Here is a 26018-nt window from a genome sequence, read left to right on the forward strand (position 1 = left end):
AAAATTATTAAAAATTTTCTTAAATTTCCTCAAATTTTAAGTGCCTTCAAACCGCCACCCCTTTGGTATTTCCCATCGAAAAATCAATTAAATTTTCCTGTGGCAAAAAACTTCCCTTCAAAGGGAATTGAAAGGCCCACAGAAATCTCCCTAGAAACCACGGCTCTTGCCTTATTTTCGAACACTAAAGAACAACAAATATATAACCAATATTGGAAATGCATTTTTAATGCACTTTTGCAGTTTGTGGCGTGCCACACCCACTGCCCGCCCCCTCGCACTCTTTTATGAGTTGACTTTTTTTTAATTGAAAGAGAAAACAACAACAAAAACAAAAAAAAAGGGAAACACGTTCGGGAAAAACCGTTTATAAGAGCAAACAGCAGAGCCCCCGCAGCAGTGGCGGTCATTTATCAGTATGGGAATTCTCGGAAAATGTATTGTCTCTGCCACTGCCACTGCCACTGCCACTTGCAACTGTGCAACATAATTGCAATTTAATGCACTTTTATTGGCATTCAATGGGCTGCAAACAGAGGAAGCAGCAGCATCACCATCAGCGTCCATTAATTAAAAACACTTTGCCTCAGTGGAGCCTCTCGCAGCAAATGGAGATGCAGGAAAAGTTAAGCCCACCCCCCCTTCCCAATCCCCCTGCCCAGCCAATCCGCCAACTATTTTCCAGTGACAAAAAAAAACGAAAAACAGGAAGCGACGCGCCAAAGGCCTTGAAGGCTTGTCAAACAAAATCATAAAATGTATTAAAACTGTTCGCCAAAGCGTTGGAGCTTTTAATTAGAGGAGAAAACACACCACACCCCTCCCTGTGCCCCCTGCTGGCACCCTTTGCTGGGGCAGAAAGTTATTCCATCATAATAAATCTTTTGGCTTGTGCATAATTAGCCAGAAGGAACACGGAACTCGCCCACACGCACCTCAGAGTCCCTTGGTCCCCCCCCCCCCCCCCCCCCCCCCCCCCCCCTTAAGCGCAGCCAGGGTTGTCATAATTATGCAAAAAAGTGTGAAATCCAAAGAAGAGAAAGAAGGCAGGTATACGACGCCTCCGACTCTGTCTCTGGGCTCGACTTTCACAACATAATTCGTTATTTATGACTTCAATTATGTTTGCCTGTGGACACACCGCACCCACAGATGCCCCCCTCCCCCGGCCTCCCTGGCCACCACACAGAGACGACAGCACACAAAGGTTAAATGGGCGCAACGAGGCTTAAACTTAACCCCCCACTGGCTCCACGGTGTGTCTCCCTCCCTCTCTCTCTCTCTCTCTGGCCTCTTGGCATCTAAAAACACATTTGTCGTCGCTTCAAGAATTAGGCAATGCCTGACCCCTGACCCCCACCAGAGAGACAGAGAGAGGGAGGGAGGGAGGCGTTTGTCAGATTGAGAGTAAAAGTGAGAAGCAGAGATAACCTTTTAATTACAGCCTTTAAAGGTGAAAGCTCTTCCCCCCTCTCTCCCCACCTCTGAGACCCATTGTTATGATAAATTATCCAGGTAAAATTATTTCAAAGTTTCATCCAGAGAGAGAGAGACGGAGATAAAGAGATAGAGAGACAAAGACGAGGACTTGAAAGGCTTCTTGAAGGCAGAAACAGAGACAGTGTTCTGGAAGGGAATTTCTACTGGGCAAATCTTCAGGAAAACTCTCCTTTTTAGAGGAATTATTTATTTTTTTTATTACAACATAATTTAAAGTATTTATTACTAAAATTTGTACTATTCCAACGGCATAACTTCAAGGCCTTCGACTTGTCGAAGAGTTAGAGGTATATTTTGAAGACATTTTTCCCTAGAATATTTTAGTTTTGGGTCATTTTTCTATGGTGGATAATTTTCAGGGGGAGAATCGTTATTTCTTCCCTTAGGAGATTCATCTTTAATGGATTTTTGCTCTTAGAAAATTACTGATTACTTATTTCCTTAAATATGATCTAATTTTTCTTTGCGAATTGTTCTGCTTTTTTTATCTATACAGTGCCCGACTAAAGTATTGGCACAGCAATATCTTTGCATTTTAATGCTGTTTTCTGCTGCTTTTCCATCGCAATTTTCTTTTTACCCAAAAATGTAATCAATTTTCTATAAGATTGGCAAATTTTTTATGACCAATTTTATTGCCCCATTTTTTACCAGTTTTTTAATCGTCAAATTTGTCCTTAATTTGTCATTCAATAAATTCAGTATTTCCTTTAAATATTGATACCATTAAAAAAAAAAAAAGACAACAAATTCAGAAATAATACAAAGTAATAAATTAACAATAAATTGTAATAAATTCATCGAAATTCCCCGCATTGAAAGCGATATCCCTTTCCAGAACAGCCTACAAGTATTTCTCCCCAAAATTTCTGGTCGGATGCGAAATTCTCCTTTTATTATTTATTTATTTATTTGGGTATTTGGTTAGAGATACTGTCAACACACACACACACACACACGCACACAGTCTATGAATAAATAAAATGTGCCCCCGTGGCTTGTAATTCATGCCCAGAGACCGGTCTGTCAATCTGTCAGTCTGTCAAATCGTATTAATAACAAAATAGAAAGAAGAAAAAAAACCAAAAAAAAAACTGCATTAAATATATGTATATTGGTTTTTTTTTGTGTTTTTTTATAAAATATTTACACAGTTAATATAAAAGTATTTTTAATAAACTTGAATTACCAGAGAAATGATTTTGCGGCTTGTTATTTAAATATTTATGGTATTATCAGGGGGCTGAAAAAAAAACAAAAAAAAAGAACAAAAAAAAAACAAATATTCCGATAATTTACAAAATGAGGTTCAGCGGTGGAAAAGATTGTGCAAAAATTAAAGCTACGGCTTGCAGTTAATCCGAGTGTTTAAGCGATTGTTAATGACCAAACCCACCCACAGAAAAATACAGAAATAATATAGAAAAATACAGAAAAAATACAGTAGAAATCATGGGAACTACTGGCTGGCCTTGTGGCTGGAAAGACAGGTTGTTTCTCAGACCAACTGGACCAACTGCATCTCAGCCTTGAGGCCGGGGCTTTGTCTATTGGAAAAACACGTTTTCCACGTTGCAACACACACACACACACAGACACAAGACATTTGCATGTCAGGGACGGAGCGGCAGCAACTCGTTTCTTGACGAAACAAAATGTTGCATTCAGTTTTTTTTTTCGGGTATTGTTTGTATAAAAGCGCTTAATTGCCTAAAAATCTATTCAATGCTTTTTCAACAGTAAAGCAAACTCGAAATGCAAACAAAGCACAAAATTCAATTAACAAACAAAAACCGAAAGTCAAGCAAAAGATGCAAGAAATAAACAAAGATATGTCCGCATGTTGGGTTGGGCTTGAAGATACTCTTCCCAAGAAAGAAACGACCATCACTGGCATCGAAATTCAGAGACGTACATGGTTTTCTCATCTGTTTAGGCTGCTCCGGAACTCAAACCATAGAAAATTATGAAAGAAGGGCTCTATTTTTGGTGTTTAGATACGAAATCTTTGGCTAATATTTAAGATATATTATTTCTATTGCACTTTGAAGATATTTCCCATCAAAAAGTTTAAAAAAAGACCTGCTTTGATGTGGCAAAGACCTCCATAACCTTTGAGATACTTTTCCTATGATCTTAAGTGGTTTCTTAAGCAATACTGGAAGAATACACATCATTGAATCATTTATGCTCTGGATGTGACTCTTAAAATTAAGGATCTATGGTCCCTAAGATCTTTCCATCGAATCATAACCATATACCTTCTGTTTAGCTCTCCTTAAACCATAAATACCCATCTTTATTGGCCCCACAAACCCCTCGATCGAGGCGTTATACCCTCTGAGATCTGGAAAATCTCCTCTGAATTCTTCAAGTCCAAAGTTTAGTTGAAAGTTTTTCCCTTTTTTTGTTGTGCGAAAGTTTCTTTTTCAAGAAGCAAATATTTTGTGCAATTGTCAGCACACAGCACACAGTATTTTATGCTTAAATTAGCAAAGCATTTCAAATGTGCCAAACACGTTGGCCAAGCCAGACAAGAGAGCGAAAGAGAGCGATAGAGAGAGACGGAGAGACAATTAGCAGTGGAAATAATGGATTCCAAAGAACGTTGCTGTCTCGCACAAACATTTTTGTGGGTCAGCAACAAGTCGCTGCTGAGTCAGAGGCGGAGACCCCTCCCCCCTCTCGAAAAAAACTTTAAACAGAGTTCAAAGACACGCAGAACCGTTAGCACAAAACCGTTAACAGAACGAGAGTACTTAACGGATGACACATCGCCTGCAAAAAGTTTAACGAATTGCAAATAAAAAATTAAAATTATAAAAAAAAAGAAACATATTTAGCATACAAATTAGTTTTCGCATATTAATTATGCAATAAAAACAGGGGGGCCCGTGCGGCATATGGGGTATTCATGGCAGAATGTCGCATTGGATTCTGGCAGCGTTAATTGTGCGGTTCATCGAAGCGGAAGCGGATTCGCAATCGAATCCCCGATTAAAGGGGCGTGGGGCGGGGGGTGGGGGGCAGCCGATAGAGCATTCAATTAATTTGCAAATGAATTGATGAACGAATTACGATTAATATGTTGCAAATATTTTGATTGGGGAAATGGATATGTGGGGGGCCAGGTGTTTCGGGTAGAAAAAATTACTGCAAATTCCATATGGATTTAAATATATTTATTTGTCATTTATGTTCTTAACTTAATGCTAGTTAACACCGATTTCGAGCCACGTCAATTGATCCTCATTTTACACGTAAAAAAAAATAATATAAATAAAAATAATAAACAAGTTGGGTTTTTTAAGATATTTGTAGGCTTTCATATATTCCATTAGTACAAAAAAAAAATTTTATATGTAACTATCTTTGTTTTTCTATTGGTAAAATTTTAATAAATTATATATATAAAATATAACATAAATTTAAAAAGTAAATAAAAAACTATATAAAATAAAGATATAAAAAAAATATATATAAAATAAATAAACAAAAATATAAATATAAAAAAATATATAAATCAATTTCAATAAAATTTGCAGATTAAAAGTAATTAAATTTTGAAACAACCATCTATAGAATATTTTAAACTCCGATCACTCCGACCGATAGGATTATATTTTATTTATTGGTTTAATTAAAGTCTGATTTATAGCAATTAAAAGAAGGTCTGAGATAACAAAATCTGTTCAAAAATATAGAATTTATACAAATTTCAGTAAAAACACAGAAATTCGATTTTTATACATTTTTAACTAATTTTACAAATAATTATTAGAAGAAATATTACACAAATCTCCAAAGAAATACACATTTAATATTCCTTTTATTTTCCACATATATTTTGAGCCCCAGTTCCATTCGCTTTTCCCATTTCCCTGCGCCTTTAAGCTCTTGGCTGCAATTAAAGTCTCTTCTTAAATACAAGCGACAGGCGGCCCCCACACACTCCCCCTCCAGGGTGGGATGTCAACACCAATAGGGATCAATAGTCTGCTGCCCATCCCGTCCACACACACACACACACACATATATATTTTCTCGTATTTTCCTCTGTGGCACAACAAAAACAACAATAATAATTAATTGATTCTGTTGGCGGAGCAACAACACATAAAATTAATGTCAATTTCGTTAACATTTACAAGGACGCATGAGAGAGAGAGAGGGAGAGAGAGAGTGGCCGGGGGGGGCAGAGTGGTCGCCATTTTGTGATTTCCCAGCCATTTGTCAAATTTTCTCCGAGACATAGAACTCCCCCCGAAAATAGCCCATAAATTATGAGAAAACCAAAACCACAGATCAATTTATTTTGTGTCTCTCCCGTGCCACATCCTGGGGCAGGCATCCTGTCAACGCGAAAGATGAAGTAGAAAAAACAATTAAAACCCCATTCCCAGACAACTTTTTTAATGCGAAACGGCGTCTGGCAGCCCCCCACTACCCCCCACTCCCCCCCATTTCCCTCCATCCACAGGCCTTGACTTTTATCCACCTTTCGGGCTGGTTGCTGCTTGCTGGTTGCTGGTTGCTGATTTCTGATTCTGTTTCTGATTCTGCAGGTCTGTCTGCATAATTTTTTGTGCCTTGCCGTCGCCTTGATGATAAATGTTTTTGCAAATCGCTGGCGACACTTGGCGGCCATCCAGGCTGAACGCCCGAAAGACGGAAAGCCCGAAAGTGGGAGCCTCCCTGCTCCTCCTTGCCTCCTTCCCGGCTTTCCCCCGTTTCCTCCAGACCAGACACATTTTCTCCTGTATATTAATAACTGTCATTCGTGTGGGCTGCCGCCGCCGCCGCCGCTCTCCCAAAACAAAGCTAAGCCACACTGCCAGAGAGTAAGAGAGTTCTTTGATATTTTCCTTCACTTTAGTCTTTAGTCTTTAGTCTGTGGAAATTCATATGTCTTTGGACCCGTTGGATCCTTCGGCTAGGTCTAGGTGTGGCCCCAAACAGGCGCGTGTGCCGCACGCGTGGCGCGTGTATATGAAAATTATGTTAATTTATACTCCTCTGGCGGTGTGGCACGAGTCGCAGGCCGAGGCAGCCCCCCCGCAGAGTGTCTGTTTGGGTTAACTTAATGGTCCAAGAGGTGTTTAGAGGGTATGCTCGACGGGCCCAGTCCCCGCACAGTCCACGAAAAGATTTAATATAGAATTTGGGCCACTTCTTCTAAATGGAAGTCAATCCTTTGCGGAGATAAACCAATAAATATTCTACTGTTTTCAAGGAAAAGTCTCCGAGGGAGAGAGCTAAGGGGGGAAATAGAGAGATAGTGCTGTGCTAAGACACACTGGGAAAGGAAGAAGCCTGTTTTCTTTAGTCTGGCTATAAAAATCATACGATTGCCAAGGAAAAGATCTTGGGAAAGATCTAAAGCCAGGGATCCTAAAAGAGCATTCGGTTCTTCCCCTGAAAATAATAACTACATATTTTTCAGCGAATATCCCCACAATATTCCAAGGAATTATAAAAGTCTCTCCATATTCCACATTCAAATTTTCAAAATTTCCTCCTCTAACTTGGTCCAGGGTATCCCTTTAGTCGTGGCATCTCTTAGGCCCCTCGCTGAACTTATTTTTTCCACGTCTGTTGCTCAGATTTTGAGCTTGCGTGTGCGTTTCTTTTTATGCATTAAATTAGAAGACAGAAAAGGGCAGGAAAGTGCAGAAAAGGGAACCTCCTTGCCGTCTGGAATATGTTATTCCTTTTTGCCCGAGACATTGCCTGTCATCGTCACACAATTTGTATAAGCTTCTTAAAGGGTTAAGGGACACACAGGAGAGCGAAAGAGAGGCCACAAATTAATTTCAAGGCAGAAAACATGTTGCACTGGCCAGGGCCAGGGATATATATTTAATAAATTGCCAAGAGTGGAGTGGCAGTGGCAGTGGCTGTATGAGAAATATGGAACCGCAATATTTATCACATGTCCAGGACCCACTTTGATGCTGCATATATTCGGAAACCCAGAGGGAAGGAGAGAGCGAGAGGGAGAAGGAGTCCAAGAAGCAGTCTTGGGTCTGTTCGAATGCTCTGCGGTCTGGGTTTTCAGGGCATTAATTATGATAATATTTCTTGGACTTTAATAAGCCCCATGCTCTGGCCCAGAGAGGGGGGTGGAGGCTCTCGGGAGTATGCAAACTGTTTGCACTCTTGCCCCCCCACACGTCTGCACTCGAGTGCATTGTCAGGTAATTACAATAAGACGCTTATAAGCGCTCTCATCGCAAAAGTAAAGTGCCAAATGCAAGTACTCGCCGAGCACAGAGAGGTTCCAAGTAGAGACTTGGTCTTTGTCTCCGTTTTTGGCCAATAATTAACTGACAGAATGGAGAATCTGTTTGCCTGTTTGCCTGTGTCTGCTGTCTGCTGTCTGTTGATTGTTGTCCTTTGCATTAATCTGTCTGTCGGTTAAATAGCTCGACGGCATTTATTTGTCCTGCGAAAGGAGCCCAAATATTGCCTAGAATTTACACATGTTAATAATTGTAAGGAGACAGCACTTAGTAGCAGTGATTAAGTGCAGAACTTAAGCTGAGGCGAAAGGAATTCCAGAGATTTTAAGGCAAGGATGGAAATTGATGAGGAATTTCAATGGTTTTTCGAAGGAAGTAAGAAAGAAAGGTTTGGAGTTTTTAGGGAAAATATCTAAATAAATCCCAGCAATCTCCGACAGAGTTTTCCCATAGGAAAAAGTTAGTTTTTGGCTACGAAAATGTGGCTTTCATGTCTCCTTTTATTGCTACCGCCTTTGGGTTCCCTTTGTGGCGATATGCCAGATCTCTCGTTCAACCATTTGGCCGCGTATTTGGTCTCCCTGCGATCCTACGATTACGTGCAACAGCCTGGCGATAATCACTTCTGTTCGGGGGCCATCATCTCAGAGCGGCATGTCCTCACGTCGGGCCACTGCATCACCAAGTGAGGATGGGAGATCCCTTTTCCCCAGTCCTATATCCCCTATATCGTTCCCCAGCAAAAGAGGCCTCCTGATGAATGCCCGACGCATTAAGCTGGCCTTCTGTTCCCCCCTGGCCGATGCCCGCGACAAGCGCGAACAGTTGGTCCGCATCCACTCCATGGTGGTGTATCCTCTGTACGAAAGGAACAAACAGGACGACTTGGGGGTCATCAAGCTAAGGCGAAACATTTGGTTCAGGGGTCACCATTTGGTGAGCGTCGGCATTGGCTCGGACCAACTGGACGTGGGCAAAGATTGCTTTGGCATCGGCTGGACCCAAAGGGAGAGTGTATGTGTGTGTATCTCAAAGATATATCTTGTATCTAAGTGGGAATCTGTACTCTAGCGACGCAAAATGAAAGCCCATCCCTTGCTGGTGACCAATGTGGAGATTCGTCCCTTCGAGGAGTGCCTCAAGCCGCAGGCGCAGGATCTGCCAAGGAATGCCCATGCCGAGGGCGACTTTTTGATGTGCCTGAACAACACGGATCCCCACATCTGCATGTCCGACATCGGTGGCCCCATCTTCTGCAATAATCGTCTGTACGGCCTGGCTCTGGGCTTCGTCGATTGCTCCGATCACGATCCCGTGTTCTTCAGCTATGTGCCGTACTATAATTCATGGTTGGAGCGCATTATATCCCAGGGAGTGCTGCTGCACCACAGACCCCCGCTCCAGTGGTTCGTTGCCTGGGCCCTCCTCTGCCACAACTTTCTCTCGGGGCAAATGCATGGCTGAAAACCTCTCATTTTGCCTCCTCCTTGAAGTGCGATTAAAGTGCTGCCAGCCGTAGATGGAGAGCCCTTGCCGGGGGAAAAAACTTTCGCCAGCACTGCACCTGTCTGTCTGCCCCTCTCCCCTCCCCCTCCCCCACCCCACTGTTTGTGCCACGTGTGGCAAATGTCACGTTCACTTTTTACACTGTTTCCAACCGCATTGAACTTTCCTTTCATGTTTCTGTTACCCAAAAAAAACTGCCAAAAAACTTAATAAATTTCTGTACATAAAACATGATTCATTAAGGCGCTTCCCCCCATAAATAATAGAAAATATCCCCTCATTGCTTGGTCAAAAGTAAAAGGCCAATCATTATTAATAGCCACGAAAAAAGGTACACAAAAAGACCCGCAGATACTGTCCAAAAGTTAACAAAAAAAAAGAGGAAAAAATACAAACAAAATTCGGGTTTTTTTCCGTCATAAATCAGTAATAATTATCGCTCTCCAATTGCTCCCTGGCCCCCCCACCGAAAAAAAAGAAACGAAAAGCCGATAAATCGATGCTGATAAAATGAAAATTACCCAAGAAAATGGCATACAATCCATATTGAGACCTCGCACACACATGTGGCGTCTGTGTGGCGTCTGTGCGGTGTGTTGTGTGCTTTTTGTGTGATTTTCCTTTTCATTTTCAGCTGAAATTGCATACCGATTGGCGGCAGACAGCAGCACCCAGACATCAGACGTCAGACATGTGCTGTGTGTGCCTTTCTCTCGGCTGGCCCTCTATTCATTCGAGGCATTCGAGAGGTAGGACCTTTTGGCAGGGACTATGGAAAGATTTTCGAGAAGTGCATATGAAAAATTGAACGAAAAATGGGAGCCAAAAGGCTGCTTTGCGTGGTATAAAGCATGATATAGGTATTTCAGAGACTCGTACTGATAGAAATATATTCTCTTAAAAAATAAAATACTGAAATAATTCTTCTAGCTTTGAAAAAGAGAAAAAGAAGAAAGCAATGAAAAAAAAAAGGATTTATCGATTTTTGTTTGCACAAGAATTTGATTTATCGGCCATTGATAGTCAGCGATAATTTTCATAAATTTGTTTTTTCGATAGCTAAAACTTATCTACGGTTAAGTGGATTTATCGATTGTCGATACTGATTTGAAATTATCGATAATTTTGCATACATTTGTTTATTCCATATACGAAAGTTTGCTAAATCGAATTATCTATAGTTATCGCTTATAATAACGATAATTGTAGGAATATGTGAAAATGGATTTCTTTAAAAACCCAATCACTGACTTCAAAATACCAGAAGTCCCCTAACAAACCAAATCTAAGTTTTTATGGAATTATCGATAATTATCGAAATGGAGCAACATACGATTTTCTGCTTTTATAGACCTCGAAATAATTGTAAAACCCGAATTCACATTTAAATGAAGTTTTTCTTAATTTGAAAGTTAAAAACAAACATTAAAATTATGGTAAATTATTTAATGTAATAATTACGGCTCCAATCCCATAGATCCCTTGAGCTTTCCACCGATTTCTCCAATTTGTAGCCCCTAATCCTCGTCGTTTCCCACTGTCGGTGACCCAGAGGACGCACCCGAAAAACCAGAATTTCGCATTGAAAAATCAAAATACTCGAAAAACACACACACCAAAAAAATGTTAAGTAAAAATCACGTACCACCTAAAAGACGCTAACGTGGCTAAAATGGAAACAATAGCCACAGAGAGAGGGAGGGGGAAAGGGGCGTGTCCAGATTGTTAGATATTTACTCGATGGCAAAGCAAAGTTGATTTTTATTGAAGGGTTTTCTTTTCTCGCAAAAAGGAAGGCATTAAATTAAATCTATTTGTACAATTTATAGAGGGGGCAAAAAAAAAAAAACTCTAGTGAAATGATTTCTATGGCCACACACGAGCAGCAGCAACAAAAACACTTTAGGTTCTTGTGGGGGTAGGGGCGTGGGGGGGGGGGGGGTGCGGGGCAACGTTTCCGCTGAGGCATGACCACTGAACTGGACAACAGTTCATGCCCACAAGGCGAAAGCTGCAAAACTGCAGACATGGCATCAAATAAAGCACTGTAGAGCGCACTGGGCGAGGGGGTGGGGGGGGATGTATATCCAGTCGAGAATCCAGCAAACAACAACAACAGCAACAGCAGAGCTCCCCGAGAGGACGACCGAATATTTTTCGCTTGCAAGAAAACGAAAACGAAACGGGAAAAAAAAAGAAAAAACAAAGCTAAATAAATAAATATCCCAGGCAGCGAAAGAGGGACATGGGACATGGATAAAAAATAGATTTGCTCTGAATATGCACCACAGGAGGGGCAGTGCGGGGGGGGTGGGGGAGGATCGCTGCTGGAACGTATGTCGACACAACGTCTCGAATGCCACCATCGGTTCCAGCGTTTGTTTTCATTTTTCTGTCGTGTGTGTGTGTGTGTGTGTGTTTGTGTATCTGAATCTGTGACATTGTCCAGCTACAAACTCTACTTTTTTTCCCTCTTTTTTTTTGCATCCGCGCGCCACAGTTTGTTGCCCCTTGCCGCCCCCGCAGCACCTCGGAGTTCTTTTACTCTGCGACACTTTTCGATTTTAATACCCCTTCCATAGGGTAGGGTAGGTTAGGGCCCCACAGGGTGTATCTTATTCCTGAAGATACTTTCCTGAAAAACCTTTAGCTACAAGCATTTTTACCATATTTGTTGTAGGTATTCGAATGAGATGTGGCAAAGCTGCTCCTCCACCGAAAATCATCCTAATTGCATAAAGTATAGAAGAAGAAAAACCTGTGGTAACCCCAATTTTGGAGATAGGAGTACCAAATTTGGTAGAAATATATACAAAGCAAATGGCCACGTATTTACCAAGTTTCATCAAAATCGGATAAAGAAGGAATGAGATAGAAAAGAAAACCTTTCCGGGAGTCCCATTTTTAAAGATCATAATTTGGGGCAACTATAAAAGAGATCATTATTCACCCATCCCTCGAAAATCCACCCAATCCAACTACTCCCTCCAAGCGCAAATAATACAGGGTATCCCCATTGTCTGGACTTCTCGGCAAGCCTGTCCCCTCTGGTTTATTTCCCTCGGTTTTTGTGTTGAGGGTGTGAAAACGATTTTCTGCTGACTCTTGAAATTCCAAGCTGCAGCAAAACTTCTTCATTCTCTCTCTCTCTCTCTCACTGCTGCCGCGCGGCATGCCGCAAGGGATTTAGTTTATGCGGTGGTCCGCGTCCTCTAGCTTTTTGCTGTGGCTGTGGCTGTGGCTGTTGCCACGTCTCTAAGTGGTTTCATTGCGCTACAAATTCGAGTGTGAATGCAACAAAAAAAAATACCAGAGTGAAACTGAAATCTCTCACAACTCAATTGTCAAAAGTTAAGGCGACATTTCAGGGGCGGCTACGCTTAAAAAACAAAAACAAACCAAAGAAAAAAAAATAGAAAAAAAAAGAGTTTCAGATTACAACAGCAGCTGCATGACCCGCTTTTTAAAGATCGAAAAAAAACTGAGGAAAAAAACTGAAAAGAGAAGCGAATGCAAATAACCGAAAAGACGTCGGGTCGGATTGGCAATGGATTGGCAGGCAGGCAGGCAGTCGGGCCGGCAGGCAGGCAGCCCTGCCATCTTATGGCTGTTGATTTTCGTACCGTTTCCGGCTGACCAAACAAAACTTCACTCAGCCATTCGAACCGGGCCGTCAAAAGGCACAAAAAAGAAACAGAAATCAATTCGCTTTTGCGTGCAGGCTGCAGCTGCAGTCGGCCACCGCCCGCTACTCCTTTCCGGACGGACTCCTTTGCCCCAATGAGTGCTGCAGCTGCTGGCCGATGGCTGGTTGCATGCCGCCCCATGTTTATGCCAGATTTTGCGGCTTTCATTTACAGAAAATTAGTTCGATGGGAAATCCATTGGGAAATGTGAGCAATTTGCCAAAGTGTCTGTTGTCTGGCCCCCAAAAGCCGCTAAAGAACAACAAATCAAACGATCCATCGGCCAGGCCTTTGGCCAAATATTATTACAAATTGTTAAAAGCAATTCAGGGAAAAGGCAAGGAAAATCTGTGGTCTTGAAACAAGGGAAACCTCAAGAGTACTTCATTTTAGATGGGAATTCCAGTAAGCGGGGGGGGGGGGATTCTTCAACCCCAAATATCTGCCTTTAATTAGGTGCAATTTTGAATGAAAACTATCAGCTTTTATGGCATATCAAAATTTCATTGGAAAAAGTACAACCCCTAGGCAGAATATTCCCAGAAATGTATAGAAAACTCCTAAGGGCAAAACCTCAAGCCCACAAAATCCCCAAAAACTAAAGAGAAATTCATTTAAGAAATCACTAAAACATTTGAATTCTGAATCCGAAAATCCGTAAAGCCGAAAGCCGAAATCCCAAAGCCAACTCAATATTGCATTATTAATGAAAGGCTCCCCCCCACCCCCCAGAGCCCCAGACAAACAGAAGAGAAACTTCTGTTCTCTAAACGTTTAATACTTGGAAAATTACTCAAATGTCTTAATTGGCAAATAGAAAATGCTTGGAACATGCGACTCCCGACTCTTGACTCTCCCTCTCTCTCCCTCTCTCTTACTCCCCCGCTCTGCATCTTGCAGTTTGAGGAACTTTTTGCAAATGCCATTCCATTGGTGCTGGAAAAGTTTTTGCCGCCACCGACGCCGCCACCGCCGCCGCAATGAGAGCTGGGAAAAAATGTCCAACAGCAAAAAGAATGTAGGAATATCTTAATTGAAACTTAATGAGAAAATGCAGCCGCATTGTTGGCAATGGCATGACGTGATGCGTATCTTAAAGATGCAAAAACGTGCAGTGCAGTGCCGTGCAGGTGCTTCGGCTGCTAAATGCAAGAGTCATTTCGGTTGATTGCCAAGACATTAGCCAAGAGACCTCCGACTGTGGGGGGAACGTGCCGTCACCGAGACTCGAGTTATGCGATACCCCATCCATAGAGATACATCTACAAAACGTCGTCGAGATACATCTACATCTCTTCTCATTTACCCGCCACCAGATACTTTTATGCATTACACAATAATAATCTCATATTTTCCGCCTTTGTTTTTGTTTGTATCTCACAGATGCGCTCACCGCCGGCCAAGTGAATGTGGAGCCCAACACCGCACTGCTGAACGAGGGCGATCGCACAGAGCTGCTCTGCCGCTACGGACGGACCATCAACTACTGCCGCATCGAGATACCCGGCGAACAGAAGGTCCTCAATCTCTCGCCGGAATGGAGCAAGACCCCGGGATTCACCTACTACGGCGCTGGCCTGCAGGCCGGCCAGTGCGGTGTCACCATCGAGAGGGTCAAGGCCAGCAACAACGGCCAGGTCAAGTGCAGTCTGGGCGTCGAGGGGGAGGAGCTGTCGGGCACCATTGATCTGGTGGTGGCATGTAAGTATCTCAAGCTTGTTCGATTGATATCCGATAGATACTCGTCACGCGACATGCAGCAGTGCCCCTCAGTCGCTGAAAGAAGGTTTTGTTGGGGTTTTAATATATGTTACGCGTCATGCAGTAGCTCCTCTCGGTCTGGAAATGTATCTTTTGGTATTTCCAGTGGATTTCATAATTTGAATTTCGCTACGGAACTGTTTATACCTCTCACGCGTCACCCAGCATGTCTCCTCGGTCGCTTAAACATCTCACGCGTGGTGCAGCAGTTCCCCTCGTTCTGGAATTGTATCTTTTGGTATTTATAGAGTATTTTATAAGCTAAATGTCGCTACCGAACTGTTTATACCTCTCACGCGTCACCCAGCATGTCTCCTCGGTCGCTTAAACATCTAACGCGTGATGCAGCAGTTCCCCTCGGTCTGGAATTGTATCTTTTGGCATTTACAGAGTATTTTATAAGCTAAATGTCGCTACCGAACTGTATATACCTCTCACGCGTCATGCAGCATGTCTCCTCGGTCGCTTTTACATCTAGCGCGTGATGCAGCAGCTCCCCTCGGTCTGCATTGTATCTTTTGGCATTTACAGAGTATTTTATAAGCTAAATGTCGCTACCGAACTGTTTATACCTCTCACGCGTCATGCAGCATGTCTCCTCGGTCGCTTTTACATCTAACGCGTGATGCAGCACCTTTCATCGGTCTGAAAGTGTATCCAAAGCCATTACGTACACCTCACGCGTCACTTAGAAGCTCCCCTCGGTCGCTGGCACCCGTTCCGCCGCTCTTTCTTCCCCTTTCTAATCGAAAACTTCTCCCCTTTTCAGTGCGTCCCCAGCAGCCCATAATCGAACTGCTCTCCAAGCCCAATCGCGAGGGCTACTTTGCCGAGGGAACCCAGTTCAGTGCCCGTTGCAGCGTCCGCGACGGTCGCCCGCCCGCAAACATCTCCTGGTACATTGACAACATGCCGGCCAACAAGCGGACGAGCCAGCTGGAGATCATCTCGACGCCGACCAACGACAATGTGGAGCTGTCCACCTCCGTGCAGGAGATCCAATGGCACTTGTCGCCCGAGGATAGCAACAGGAAGCTCGTCTGCCGTTCGCATCATCAGACAGATCGCGAGACAGTGCCACCGCAGGAGGCGGCCTACATCATCAATGTGCGATGTGAGTAGAGGGGAAGCCCGCTTGCCGCTATCCCTTTCCTTATTTAAACAATCTCTACATTTGTTTCTCGTATCTTTTAGATGCACCCGTTCATCAGCCAGAGGCCTCTGTGTATGGATTGTATTTGGATCACACTGCCATTGTTAACATCACAATCCGGGCCAGTCCCTTGCCAAGGATTGAGTGGACCATCGAGGGATTGGTGGTGTCGCAGGGCCGCACCGAGGGCCGCTACTCGGCGTACGAGCCACAGTATCTGGGCAACGATGAGTACAATGTAACGCTGGCCATCGCCGGACTGACGCTGGAGGATACGACCAAAATCTACAATCTGCGTGCCACCAACGAGCTCGGTCTGACGGACTACCAAGTGCGCATCAGTTCCTCGAGCAAGCCGCCCAGCAATAGCCTGGACGTGGCCGCCATTGTGGGCATCGTTGTGGCCGTCGCTGTACTGGTTCTGGTCGTACTCCTCCTCCTGTTTGCCCGTGCCACAGGCAGATGGTGCTTTGGCGGTAAGTAGAGAGAGGGGCGGCTCTCCATTCACTCATTCCCAGTTCTATTTTTTTGTTTCTGCTTTTATCGTGTGGGTGCAACATGCAACATCATCATTGGCCTTCAGCAATCATCATCAGCATCATTATTATTTGCCTCATCATCTGCTATGCTAACAATAATTTCTGGCTTTAGGCTCTGACTACCCCCCATCCACCACTTATTCATTCATTCATCCACTCATTTTGCAATCCATCTCCCACATGTGTGCGTGTGTGTGTGGGGCATGCCACAAGCCGCTTGGCTGTTAACTTTCGACACATTGTGCGGCTTTTAAATTTTAATTAGCGTTAACCCACCACCAGAAGGAGCTGCAAGGAGCTGCTGCAAGGAGCTGGCAGGCAGCCCTAAAAACTCATCTAATTAAAAAAATTTCACTTGACTTTTCCCTTCCACCCCCCCTCCCCCCAAAACGGGGGAAGTTTTCCGTTGAAAAATATGGCAGGAAAAACTCCTTAGAGCAAGACGTTGAATGGGGGGGGGGGAATACTATGTGATGGAACATGCGAAAACGAGGGGAAAAACTAAATTCCAAACTACAAAAAATTGTCTGAAAAATATTATTTGCTGGGAAATATAAAATAGCAGATGAGCAGGGGAGCAGGGGAACAGAGGAGGGATTTAAGGGGTAAGAGAGGGAGTTATTTAACAGGGAATGATCAGAGCAATACTGAAGAGGAAATAAATGTGCATTAAAAATATATGGCGGCATATATTATTGAGAAAATATTGTATGTGCAGAAAATTAACATAGAAATGTTTAAAAAAAAAAAAAAAAAGCAAAAATTCTTTACAACCAAAAATTAAAAATAAATAGGGTAATAACGAATATTAACGTTTAAAAACAGAAAAAAAAAACAAAACATTAAACAAAAATATATATTTATTCAGACAAAAAAATTTAAAAAAAAATAGGTCCAGAACGAATTAATTAGGAAACAAAACAGACAAAAAAACGCAAGCAAAAAGCAGACTTTTAACATTTAAAAACTAAAAATCTAACAAAAAATATGTTCACGCTTAAAAGCAAAAATGCAAAATCAGAAAATTAAATGAATACTCAAGAGTATTATATAAAATAAAGTACAAATGAATTTATCAAAGAAAAATAACCTCAGACCTCTAGAATTTGTATAACAACAAATTTATTCCCTTTCAAGTGTGAAATTAATTTTTATTTAATGAATAAATTTGTCAATAAATCCATTAACATGGAAACAAATCCATACAATCGCCAAAGGAAATAAAAGTGAAAAATTGTGGAAATAAGTTAAAAATAACCCCAAAAAAGACCCCCCATAAATATATTATAAGTACCCGTATATCTCTACACAAAAATTGTAAAACTCTCCAAATAAAAAGAGTCTACAAAATGGCAACAACAAAAAGAGCTAACATCAAAAACGAAAAATTGGTTTCAAAAATCTACCAAAAAATGTACCAAAATTAATTACAAAAACAAAACAAAATTGTATTTAAAAATTTGTTATTTGCTTTTCGGTGTTTATAAATCTCTAAAAAATCTATCTTTAATCTCTCTGTATTTTCCGCTTTTCTTTTGGTAAATGGACTAACATCAAAAAAACTGAAAAAAAAACTGAAAAATCTGTGGAAATTTGGCATCTTCTTCGAGCGACAACCTCTCTCTCGCGCTCGCTCTCTCTTTGTCCGCTCTTTCCCTCTCTCACACTCGAAGCTAAATGTTAGTTCTTGTTGTTGTTGCTCTTTGCAGGCGCCACCCTCAATACGGACATCGGTCCCGATTCGGAGGCCCAGATCCATCCGGCATTCAACGACGAGGAGGAGCTCGATGGCCAGGATAATGGCGACGAGCACATCGATACCACGCAGCAGTCGGAGGAGGCCACGCCCCCGGTAACGGACAAGCTGGAGGCCCAGAAGAAGGCCGATCTGAAGAAAACAGCAGCGGCCACTGCGGCGGCCGTGATAGCCGCCGGCAACGGCAGCCAGACGCATTTAAATGGCGCCGGCGGTGTGGAGGCACCCCCGAAGCCCCCAAATACATCTGTCTAGGACTGGGACTCCTCCTTCGGGACGCCCTCATTTTGGCCAGTTAGCCCCTTAGACCCCCCCACCCCCCTTAGCTCTAAGCCAATGGGATATGAAAACCAGAAACAAAATAAAACACTTTTTGCTCTCAAATATAAACAAAATAATAGAAATCTCAAAAAAGGAACACAAAAATTGAATTAAAGAAAAACCTTACCTTGGGCCAAGTATTTTTTAAGTGAATCTCAAATTTCCACTACCGTCTCGAATATCTAAAAAAAAAAAAACAAACAAAAACAAAAAATATATATACAAAATTAATTAATTTTTGTAAAATATTGTATTTTTCGAATATTGATTTTTTTGTCCCTGTATTTATTTAAGCTCTGAACCTGCCAGCATTTTGCATTTTTTTTTTAACTTGGCTTGTAGAAAATATTCGATTTATTTTAATTTTAATTTTTGAATTTTCTTCTGCTGTTCTTTTTGTAATTTTAGTAATTTGTAAAGAGAAAAAAAAAACGAAAACAAAAATAAAAACAAAAATATATGTATTTTTAAAGTTAAAAAATTAAAACAATTTTATGTGATTTTTGGGGCTTCAATAGCTGATGATAATGATGATGTTGCCTTTCCACACACACACACATGCTCTCCTTTCAATCATCTTTTATTAATCTAGAAAAAATATATAAACTTTCTTTAAAAAAAAAACTTCTATTAAAAAAAATATTTCTCTTGTATTCTCTTTTTTCACAGGTAAATCAATCAAGACGCCCACAAACGAAACGTAAGTACAGTAAACCCTTCATTTAGCTAACAAAAAAAAAACATGCATACATATGTCAAAATACAAAGTGCAAAGTTCAAAGTTCAAAGTGCAAGAAACGGGGTCCAGGCCATACATTGATCCACAACTAATCCCCCAAAGACGGTATCTGCTGGTATTTGCTTTCTATGTTAATTTTCGATACCCATTATCTCTACTATATAACCATTAATCAATCAATCAATCAACCAATCAATCAAATATGTATCTTGTATCTTGCGTAGTTCGGATGTGTGTTTGTTTGTCTATTTGCATGCGTCTCTCGAGTGGCTTTAATTTTCAAGTATTTACCGTAACCAAAAGCAATCATCAATCATCCATCAACTCCATAGAGAAGCAGCTCTCTCTCATGTATCCATCAAATAGTACATCTCTTAGGTTAGTTCATAGATCTTTTAGTAACAAAAATTTTAACCTAAGTACTTGCATACATACACACACATACAATCACACACACACACACACACACAAAAGCACACAAAACATTGGAAAAGTCTCTCGAAAACTGCAGAAAAGTATAAAAAAAATTCAAAGAAATTTTGTATCTAGAAAATATGGTTTTAAAAATTTAGTTAGCTATTTTTTTTATCAAAGAACTGCATTGAGCATGATCAATCACCAAAAAGCCGGCTTGGGCCTGAATCGGTATTTTTTGGTCCTTAGAATCCAATAAAAAAATTCACAGTACACCAAGGCTATGTGCCAAGAAACAAAAAACCAAACCAAATACATGGCGTGTGCATGACACAAACTCAAAGCCAGCGGAGTCGAAGAAAAGGCAAATGGAACCCCAGGAAATGATCGGAAATGCCTCGGAAAAGGCATTACTCGTTTCCGTTCTCGCTATTTAAAAAAAAAACTTTAAAAAAATTGCCACCACACGCACACACACACATATTTGGTACAGTTTCGAAGTCATGTCATGTTTTGTCTTTAAAAAATCCCAGAAATGACCAGAAATCCCGTTTTTCACGCTGCCACATGCATACACCCACAATCACACACACACACACACACACACACCCACATTCACTCGCTCGTCCTGTGCTGTCACACGCTCTCGTATGCTCGCTCGCTCTCGCTCATGGCTCGCTCGTTCGTTCGTTTGCCTCCACTCGCTAGTTCGCCAAAACCCAAACAAACTCGTTCGTTCGCTCTCTCTCTATATCTCTGTCTCGTCCACTAGCCCACTCGCCCACTCGCTCTGTCTGTCTCTCTGTCTTCCCCCGCCCACTGTCTAAACCTCATATAAACCTGTCTCTGTCTCTGTCTCACTCATTCACTAAACCAAAAATGTCAAAAATGTCTCGCTGCTGTACCACTCGTCATTCAACCAAAGCAAAAAAAAACATAGAGTTTTAGAGTCACTTTGCTAATGCATCATCTCAAAAAAAACCAACCGAAAAAAAAACTTTTTGCTATGTTTTGTCTTCTTCTTTTATACTACTTTCATATGGACAACAAACAACAACAACAATCCCCGACAACAACGAAACTGTCAAACAAACATTCCACCAAAAAATATATATATAAATCCCCACTGTGTCCCGCGACATTTGTGAAACTTTCGTTGCCGCACAACACAGCGACGGGCAGAACGACAAGCAGCTCGAGCTGGGAGGTGGCCAAAACCATGGCCAGAATGTGGCCCTCCTAGAGACGCCCAACGGCATCACCCTGCTGGGGGCCAGCAAACTCAAAGAAGCCAACGGCAATGGGAATGGGAATGGCATTCCCCTGGAGCGTATGTCCGTGGAGAGGCGTCACACGAATGATGAGGATGATTCCTTCGAGTATGCCACCGATCGCGAGAGCAGCGTCTATAATCCCACAACCCGACCACTGCGCAGTGTCCTGATGAGCCAGGCAGGCGGCCGTAATTCCCGCAGCTCGGCCAGCTCCGAGACAGAGCCACTGGCCACCGAAAACTCCGATCTCCTGCAGAAGGCCAACCAATTGGGCATTCCCGAGTCGCGTTTCGCTCGCTGGCTGCCAAAGGATAAGCGAGAGCTGCTCGAAAAGCAGGCTATGCTGCTGTCGGGACACGGCAAGGCAACGGCGACGGCGCCACCAGCCACACCACCAAAGCCACAAAAGAAAGTGCCTGCAACAGCAACACCAACAGAGACGGCAACGACGACAATGGCGACGCCAAAGCTGCCACAGGAAACGGAAATCTGAGAATGCAACGATTGTGTGTGTGTGTGCGTGTGTGTGCGTCATTGTGTGTCATATTTATTTATTTGCTACTGCTTTGAGGCACAGGAAATGCGGTTGCAGGATTAGGGACTGGACCAGTTTTGTAGCAGTGTCAGCAGGGATGCCCCTCAGAGACCAACCCAAAAACCCCTACGAATCCTGAATTTGATAGATCAAAGATCACAGCTCTGTCTATCTTTGGCTGCTATGAAATACCTAGAAATCTGCTCTAAAGATACTACAAAATGTATCTTTCTTATGATATGGGGTTTCAGTAACCAATAGATTCCTTCCTTTCATAAAAACGACTCGGTAAACCTCCAGATTCATTGAAAAACGATAAGTTTTAAGTTCATTTTAGTGCCTTAAACATTAACCAACTCCCAGGAAACAACAAGGAGTGTTCAAGTGCCTTGGAATTACTCCTCAGACCTCATTCTCCCGCCCTTTCCTTCAACGATTTCCCTTGATTTTCCGCTACAAAACTGTCTCCAAATGTAGGCTTTAAGCTTCAGAACTCAAGACTCATGACAGCCCTGCTTTTCACACATTGAAAAACGAACAACAAAATAAAGATACAGCTACAGATACAGATACAGATTCATACGGCATGAAAATTTTGTTGTAGGCATGAAATTAAGTTATTATCGAATAATAATCGTATCCAAAACCGATTGCATGACAAAAACAAAAACAAAAAACATCGAAAAGAAAAACTCTGTCTTCACACACAAGTATTTACGTTAGTGACTCGTACTAGTAGTTAGTACTGTACTGGCAGTAGTGAAAGTCATGTGTAGAGTGTTCGCTGTACTTTCGTGTCCCTAAGAGCAAAAAATTAAATTTATATTTTTAGTTCTTTTTTTTGGTAAAAAAAAAAATATTTTTTATTTTTAATTTCCTTAAAAAATAAAAGCTAAGCTGTAGAATGTAGGAACTTTTGATAAAAGTTAATTTTCCTTTTTTTATACCATATATATTTAATAAATTAACAACAATAAAAAAAACAATTGTTAAAATCTGAGACAAATATTGGATTTTTTCTATGGTTTTTGCGAGTGTGTGTGTGTGTGTGTGCATTGTCCTGGAATGAATGTAAAGCCTATTTTGGGGAAAAATGGGGAAATTCTAGCAATACTTGCGCCTAAACGAGGAAATTCTCTCGCTCTCTTCTAACAATTTTGCATTTTCCACAACAATAATACCCCACCCACCCGTCCATCCTTCCATCCTTCAATCCATCCATTGAATGGCATGGAAACACACACACACACATTCATAAGCGTATTGAGAGAGAACTAACACACAGATACACGAAACAAATACACACACACACAGATGCACAAAAGTATCTCACAGATACACACACAGCAGTACTTGTTGAGCCGCCCAGACAGCAGGCAGACATTCAAATGAGGCAAAAATATTTATAGAATATAAATGAAAAACCATTCCAGCGAAATGAAAGCAATTTATGCGCTCAATTTAACAGAGAGAGAGGGAGAGAGAGAGAGAGCGTTGGGTAGTGGGGGGATAGGGTAGGGTAGGGTAAAGAGACGTCAGATGCTAGGCTTAGGTTTATGCAATTTGAAGGTCAAATTCGGGCCCAGAGGCCTTTTCAAATATTCCAGGAAAAACCTCCCGATGAAAGCTGCTTTCAAGATAGAAAGATACAAAGATACACAGCTAAACTTTATGTTAGTTAAAGCTGATTTCAGGGCAAACAAGAACAAAAAACCTCCTCGCTTTTGCCGCTAACACAATTATTTGGTTCTAAGGGATTTAGATTTATTTTTTACCTTTAACAATTACCCAAAAAAAACACACACCAGTTCTTATGCCACTAACTACCAGAAAAGAGAGACCTTTAACCCACACACACACACAAACACACGACTAACGACTAACCCGAAACACACACAGACACACACAGACACACGTTTTTGGGCCACTTTTGGGCGGGAGTTTTCTCCCCCATTCGAAAATTGCAACTAAAACCCGACTGCACAGCAAAAATGACATATTTTTAGACATAAATAAAGCTGCTGTTACACGATACGTTTTTCACCGACACTTTTTGAGGAGGAAACCCAAGGGCCTTGCGAAAATAACCCTAAAGATTTTCCACAGCAGAAATAGTCCAACAAAATATTCAAGGATTGGTATTGCCCCTTCGAAGTGCTATAGCCATTCACATGTTAACGTAAAAAACCTAGTTTTATCCTTGAGAACATATTGCCATTCACAAATTGCCAAATTTCCATTGGAAACTCATACAAAATTAATTTATCCATCAGTAAAATACAACCATTCGCGTGTAACCGCCAGTATCGTAATTATTTTTAACATTTTCTCCACATGTTAACGTAAAAACTGAATTTCTTCTTTAGGAAAATATTGCCACTCACATGTTAGCGTGAAAAAATCTATTTTTTAAGCCGAAAAATATAACCATTCACTTGTGAACGTAAAATGCCGTTTCCATCTGTATGAAGATAGCCATTCACATGTACACGCAACAAAAAGAAACTCTCTAGTGCCTTAGTATAATTTGCTTTTGAGATATTCGTATCTTTTTTTTAATTAGAGCTAATTTTTAATGAAAAAGTGTGAATGGCAGAATAAAATCCACTTAAAAAGTCCTTCGGTGGAAACCCTATCGTATAACAGCAGCTTAAGTAGCTAAAGAAAACAAAAACACTCTCATGTCACCAACGAAATCATGCAACCATCCTTCAAAACCACCAAAAAAAAAAAAAAACACAAACAAAAAATACAAACAGCAGCGACACCGAAAGCGCCGACATTAAGGCCACCTCAACCGCCACGGCCACAACGGCAGCCACCACAACAATGGGCGGCAGCGGGTTGGGCGTGTCGGCCACAGAGGAGTCATCGGCCAACAACAGCAATGAGCAGGAAGCCCAGGAGCAACAGCAGCAGCAGCAGCAGAAGAAGGCCAAGAGCTTGCCAGCCTTTGCGGCGGCCATATTAAAGCGTTTCCACGAGAAGGATGCCAGGAAAAGCAAGGACAAGGATGTGGAGACCACGGCAGAGGCGGCCCTGACCCTGGCCAACGAACAGGACACACCGGAGAGCAATGCCATCGATGGCAATGACAATGAACCAAAGGTACAACCAACCCAAGAGCAAAAAAGTCTCAGATTCTTCGATTTTCCCCACAAACCTCTCCTCTCTCTCTTTCCGAATCCCTCTTCTTATACTCCCCTCTCTTTCACTTTCTAATGTGCGTTTGTGTGTGTGTGTGTGAGCGAGATGTATCTATAGCTTCAATAGCAAAAATTGCGCTTTTGGTTGCGAAAAAATTAATTTTGTACTTGATTTACTTTTTTGCTATTTTTATGCTCACCAAAAAAAAAACAACATTTTCTTTGCTACTTTTTTTCGCTCTCTACGCATGCATAAACTATATATATATTGTAAAAACTATATATTCGTGCAACGTTTTTGTATATACATATATTGTATGCAAAATAAAGGCTATAGTTTGGCAGAGCACATCACCAGTGTGGACCTTTAAGTAAAGACCAAAAAAGATTCATAAAAGGTATTGCAATGAAAACCCCACAGAAACGATTCTAAAATATACATATTTCTGCTTCAAATATATATATTAATATTTAATAACTGGAAACTAATCTTTGTTTATTTTTTGTGTTGCAAAAACCTATCCCCAGCAAGACAAACAACTCGTCTATGCTGAACTTGTACTAAAGCCAGCGAATGAGACGGCAACAACAGCAACGCCTGCAGCAGCCGCAGCAGCATCTCTAGGACCTGCCGTCGCCACAACAACACCTGGCCTCGAAGGATCTGGTAAAAATTCAACGGAATACGCAGAAATAGTCTATGTGCAAAAGCCCACAGCCGCAGCCACAGCCGATGGCAAAAAGTAATCTCTAGCCCTAAAAATCTTGCCCCTGGGAGGCTGAAAAAACAAAAAAAAACAACAAACAACAGAAAACTTAAAGCACAAAATGCAGCAGCAACAAATTACACACAAAAACAGAACCCAATGCAACACATAAACATACAACATAAACCACTTTAAAAATTAGAAAGAAAAAAAACACACAAAAAAAATATATATTAAAAATAAAAAATTATAAATAAATTATAAAGTGGTTTTTCAAAAACTTCTTCGAATGTGTATGTGTACTAAATAAATCTAAAGAAATGTAAAACTAAAAAAAAAACACACAAAAAAAACCATTAAAAAATTAACGAATCTCTGCACAGAAAATCTTGACACAAGACACGCCCTCCTACCCCCCCTTCACAATATATGATTCCACCCTGCCCACAAATAAATTAAATCAAATTTACAACAACAAAAAATAACATTTGCAAAAGAAAAATACAAAAACAAAAAATAAATATAAATAAAATTTACATAAAAATAAAAGCAAAAGCGAAAAAAAAATGATAAAATAGGCAAGAGAAAAGCATTTTGAAAAATCTCAATTATTTACATAAATGTCTCGCAACTAAGCTAAAAAAAGAAAGAAATAAATTTAAGGCAAAAAAATAAGAAACATAAAAATTAAAGCAAAGAAAATTAAGGAAAACCCCTAAAGAGACCCCAAATGATTTGT

The 26018-nt window shown here is 41.2% G+C and overlaps 1 protein-coding gene across 6 annotated transcripts in view; it reads left to right on the forward strand.

Moving 5' to 3' along the window:
- LOC6588940 (fasciclin-3) overlaps window positions 1-25490 on the forward strand; it is a 93973-nt gene extending 68483 nt beyond the window's left edge. The window contains exons 3-8 of one of the 6 annotated variants that reach the window (XM_026989047.1): window positions 14318-14635; window positions 15465-15809; window positions 15890-16324; window positions 19134-19164; window positions 24186-24534; window positions 25101-25490. In XM_026989047.1, coding sequence (XP_026844848.1) covers window positions 14318-14635; window positions 15465-15809; window positions 15890-16324; window positions 19134-19164; window positions 24186-24534; window positions 25101-25319 — 1697 coding nt within the window. In that variant the 3' untranslated portion in view covers window positions 25320-25490. Of the gene's footprint in view, window positions 1-14317; window positions 14636-15464; window positions 15810-15889; window positions 16325-18096; window positions 18646-19133; window positions 19165-20789; window positions 21637-24185; window positions 24535-24902; window positions 24963-25100 lie in introns of those variants that run through there. The other 5 variants (XM_026989048.1, XM_002014874.2, XM_026989046.1 and 2 more) reach the window with 5 other exon arrangements.
- Window positions 25491-26018: the final 528 nt, after the last annotated feature.

The sequence above is a fragment of the Drosophila persimilis genome, unplaced genomic scaffold (genome assembly GCF_003286085.1).
Source record: "Drosophila persimilis strain 14011-0111.01,24,50 unplaced genomic scaffold, DperRS2 tig00000191-arrow-pilon, whole genome shotgun sequence".
NCBI classification, from domain to species: domain Eukaryota; kingdom Metazoa; phylum Arthropoda; class Insecta; order Diptera; family Drosophilidae; genus Drosophila; species Drosophila persimilis.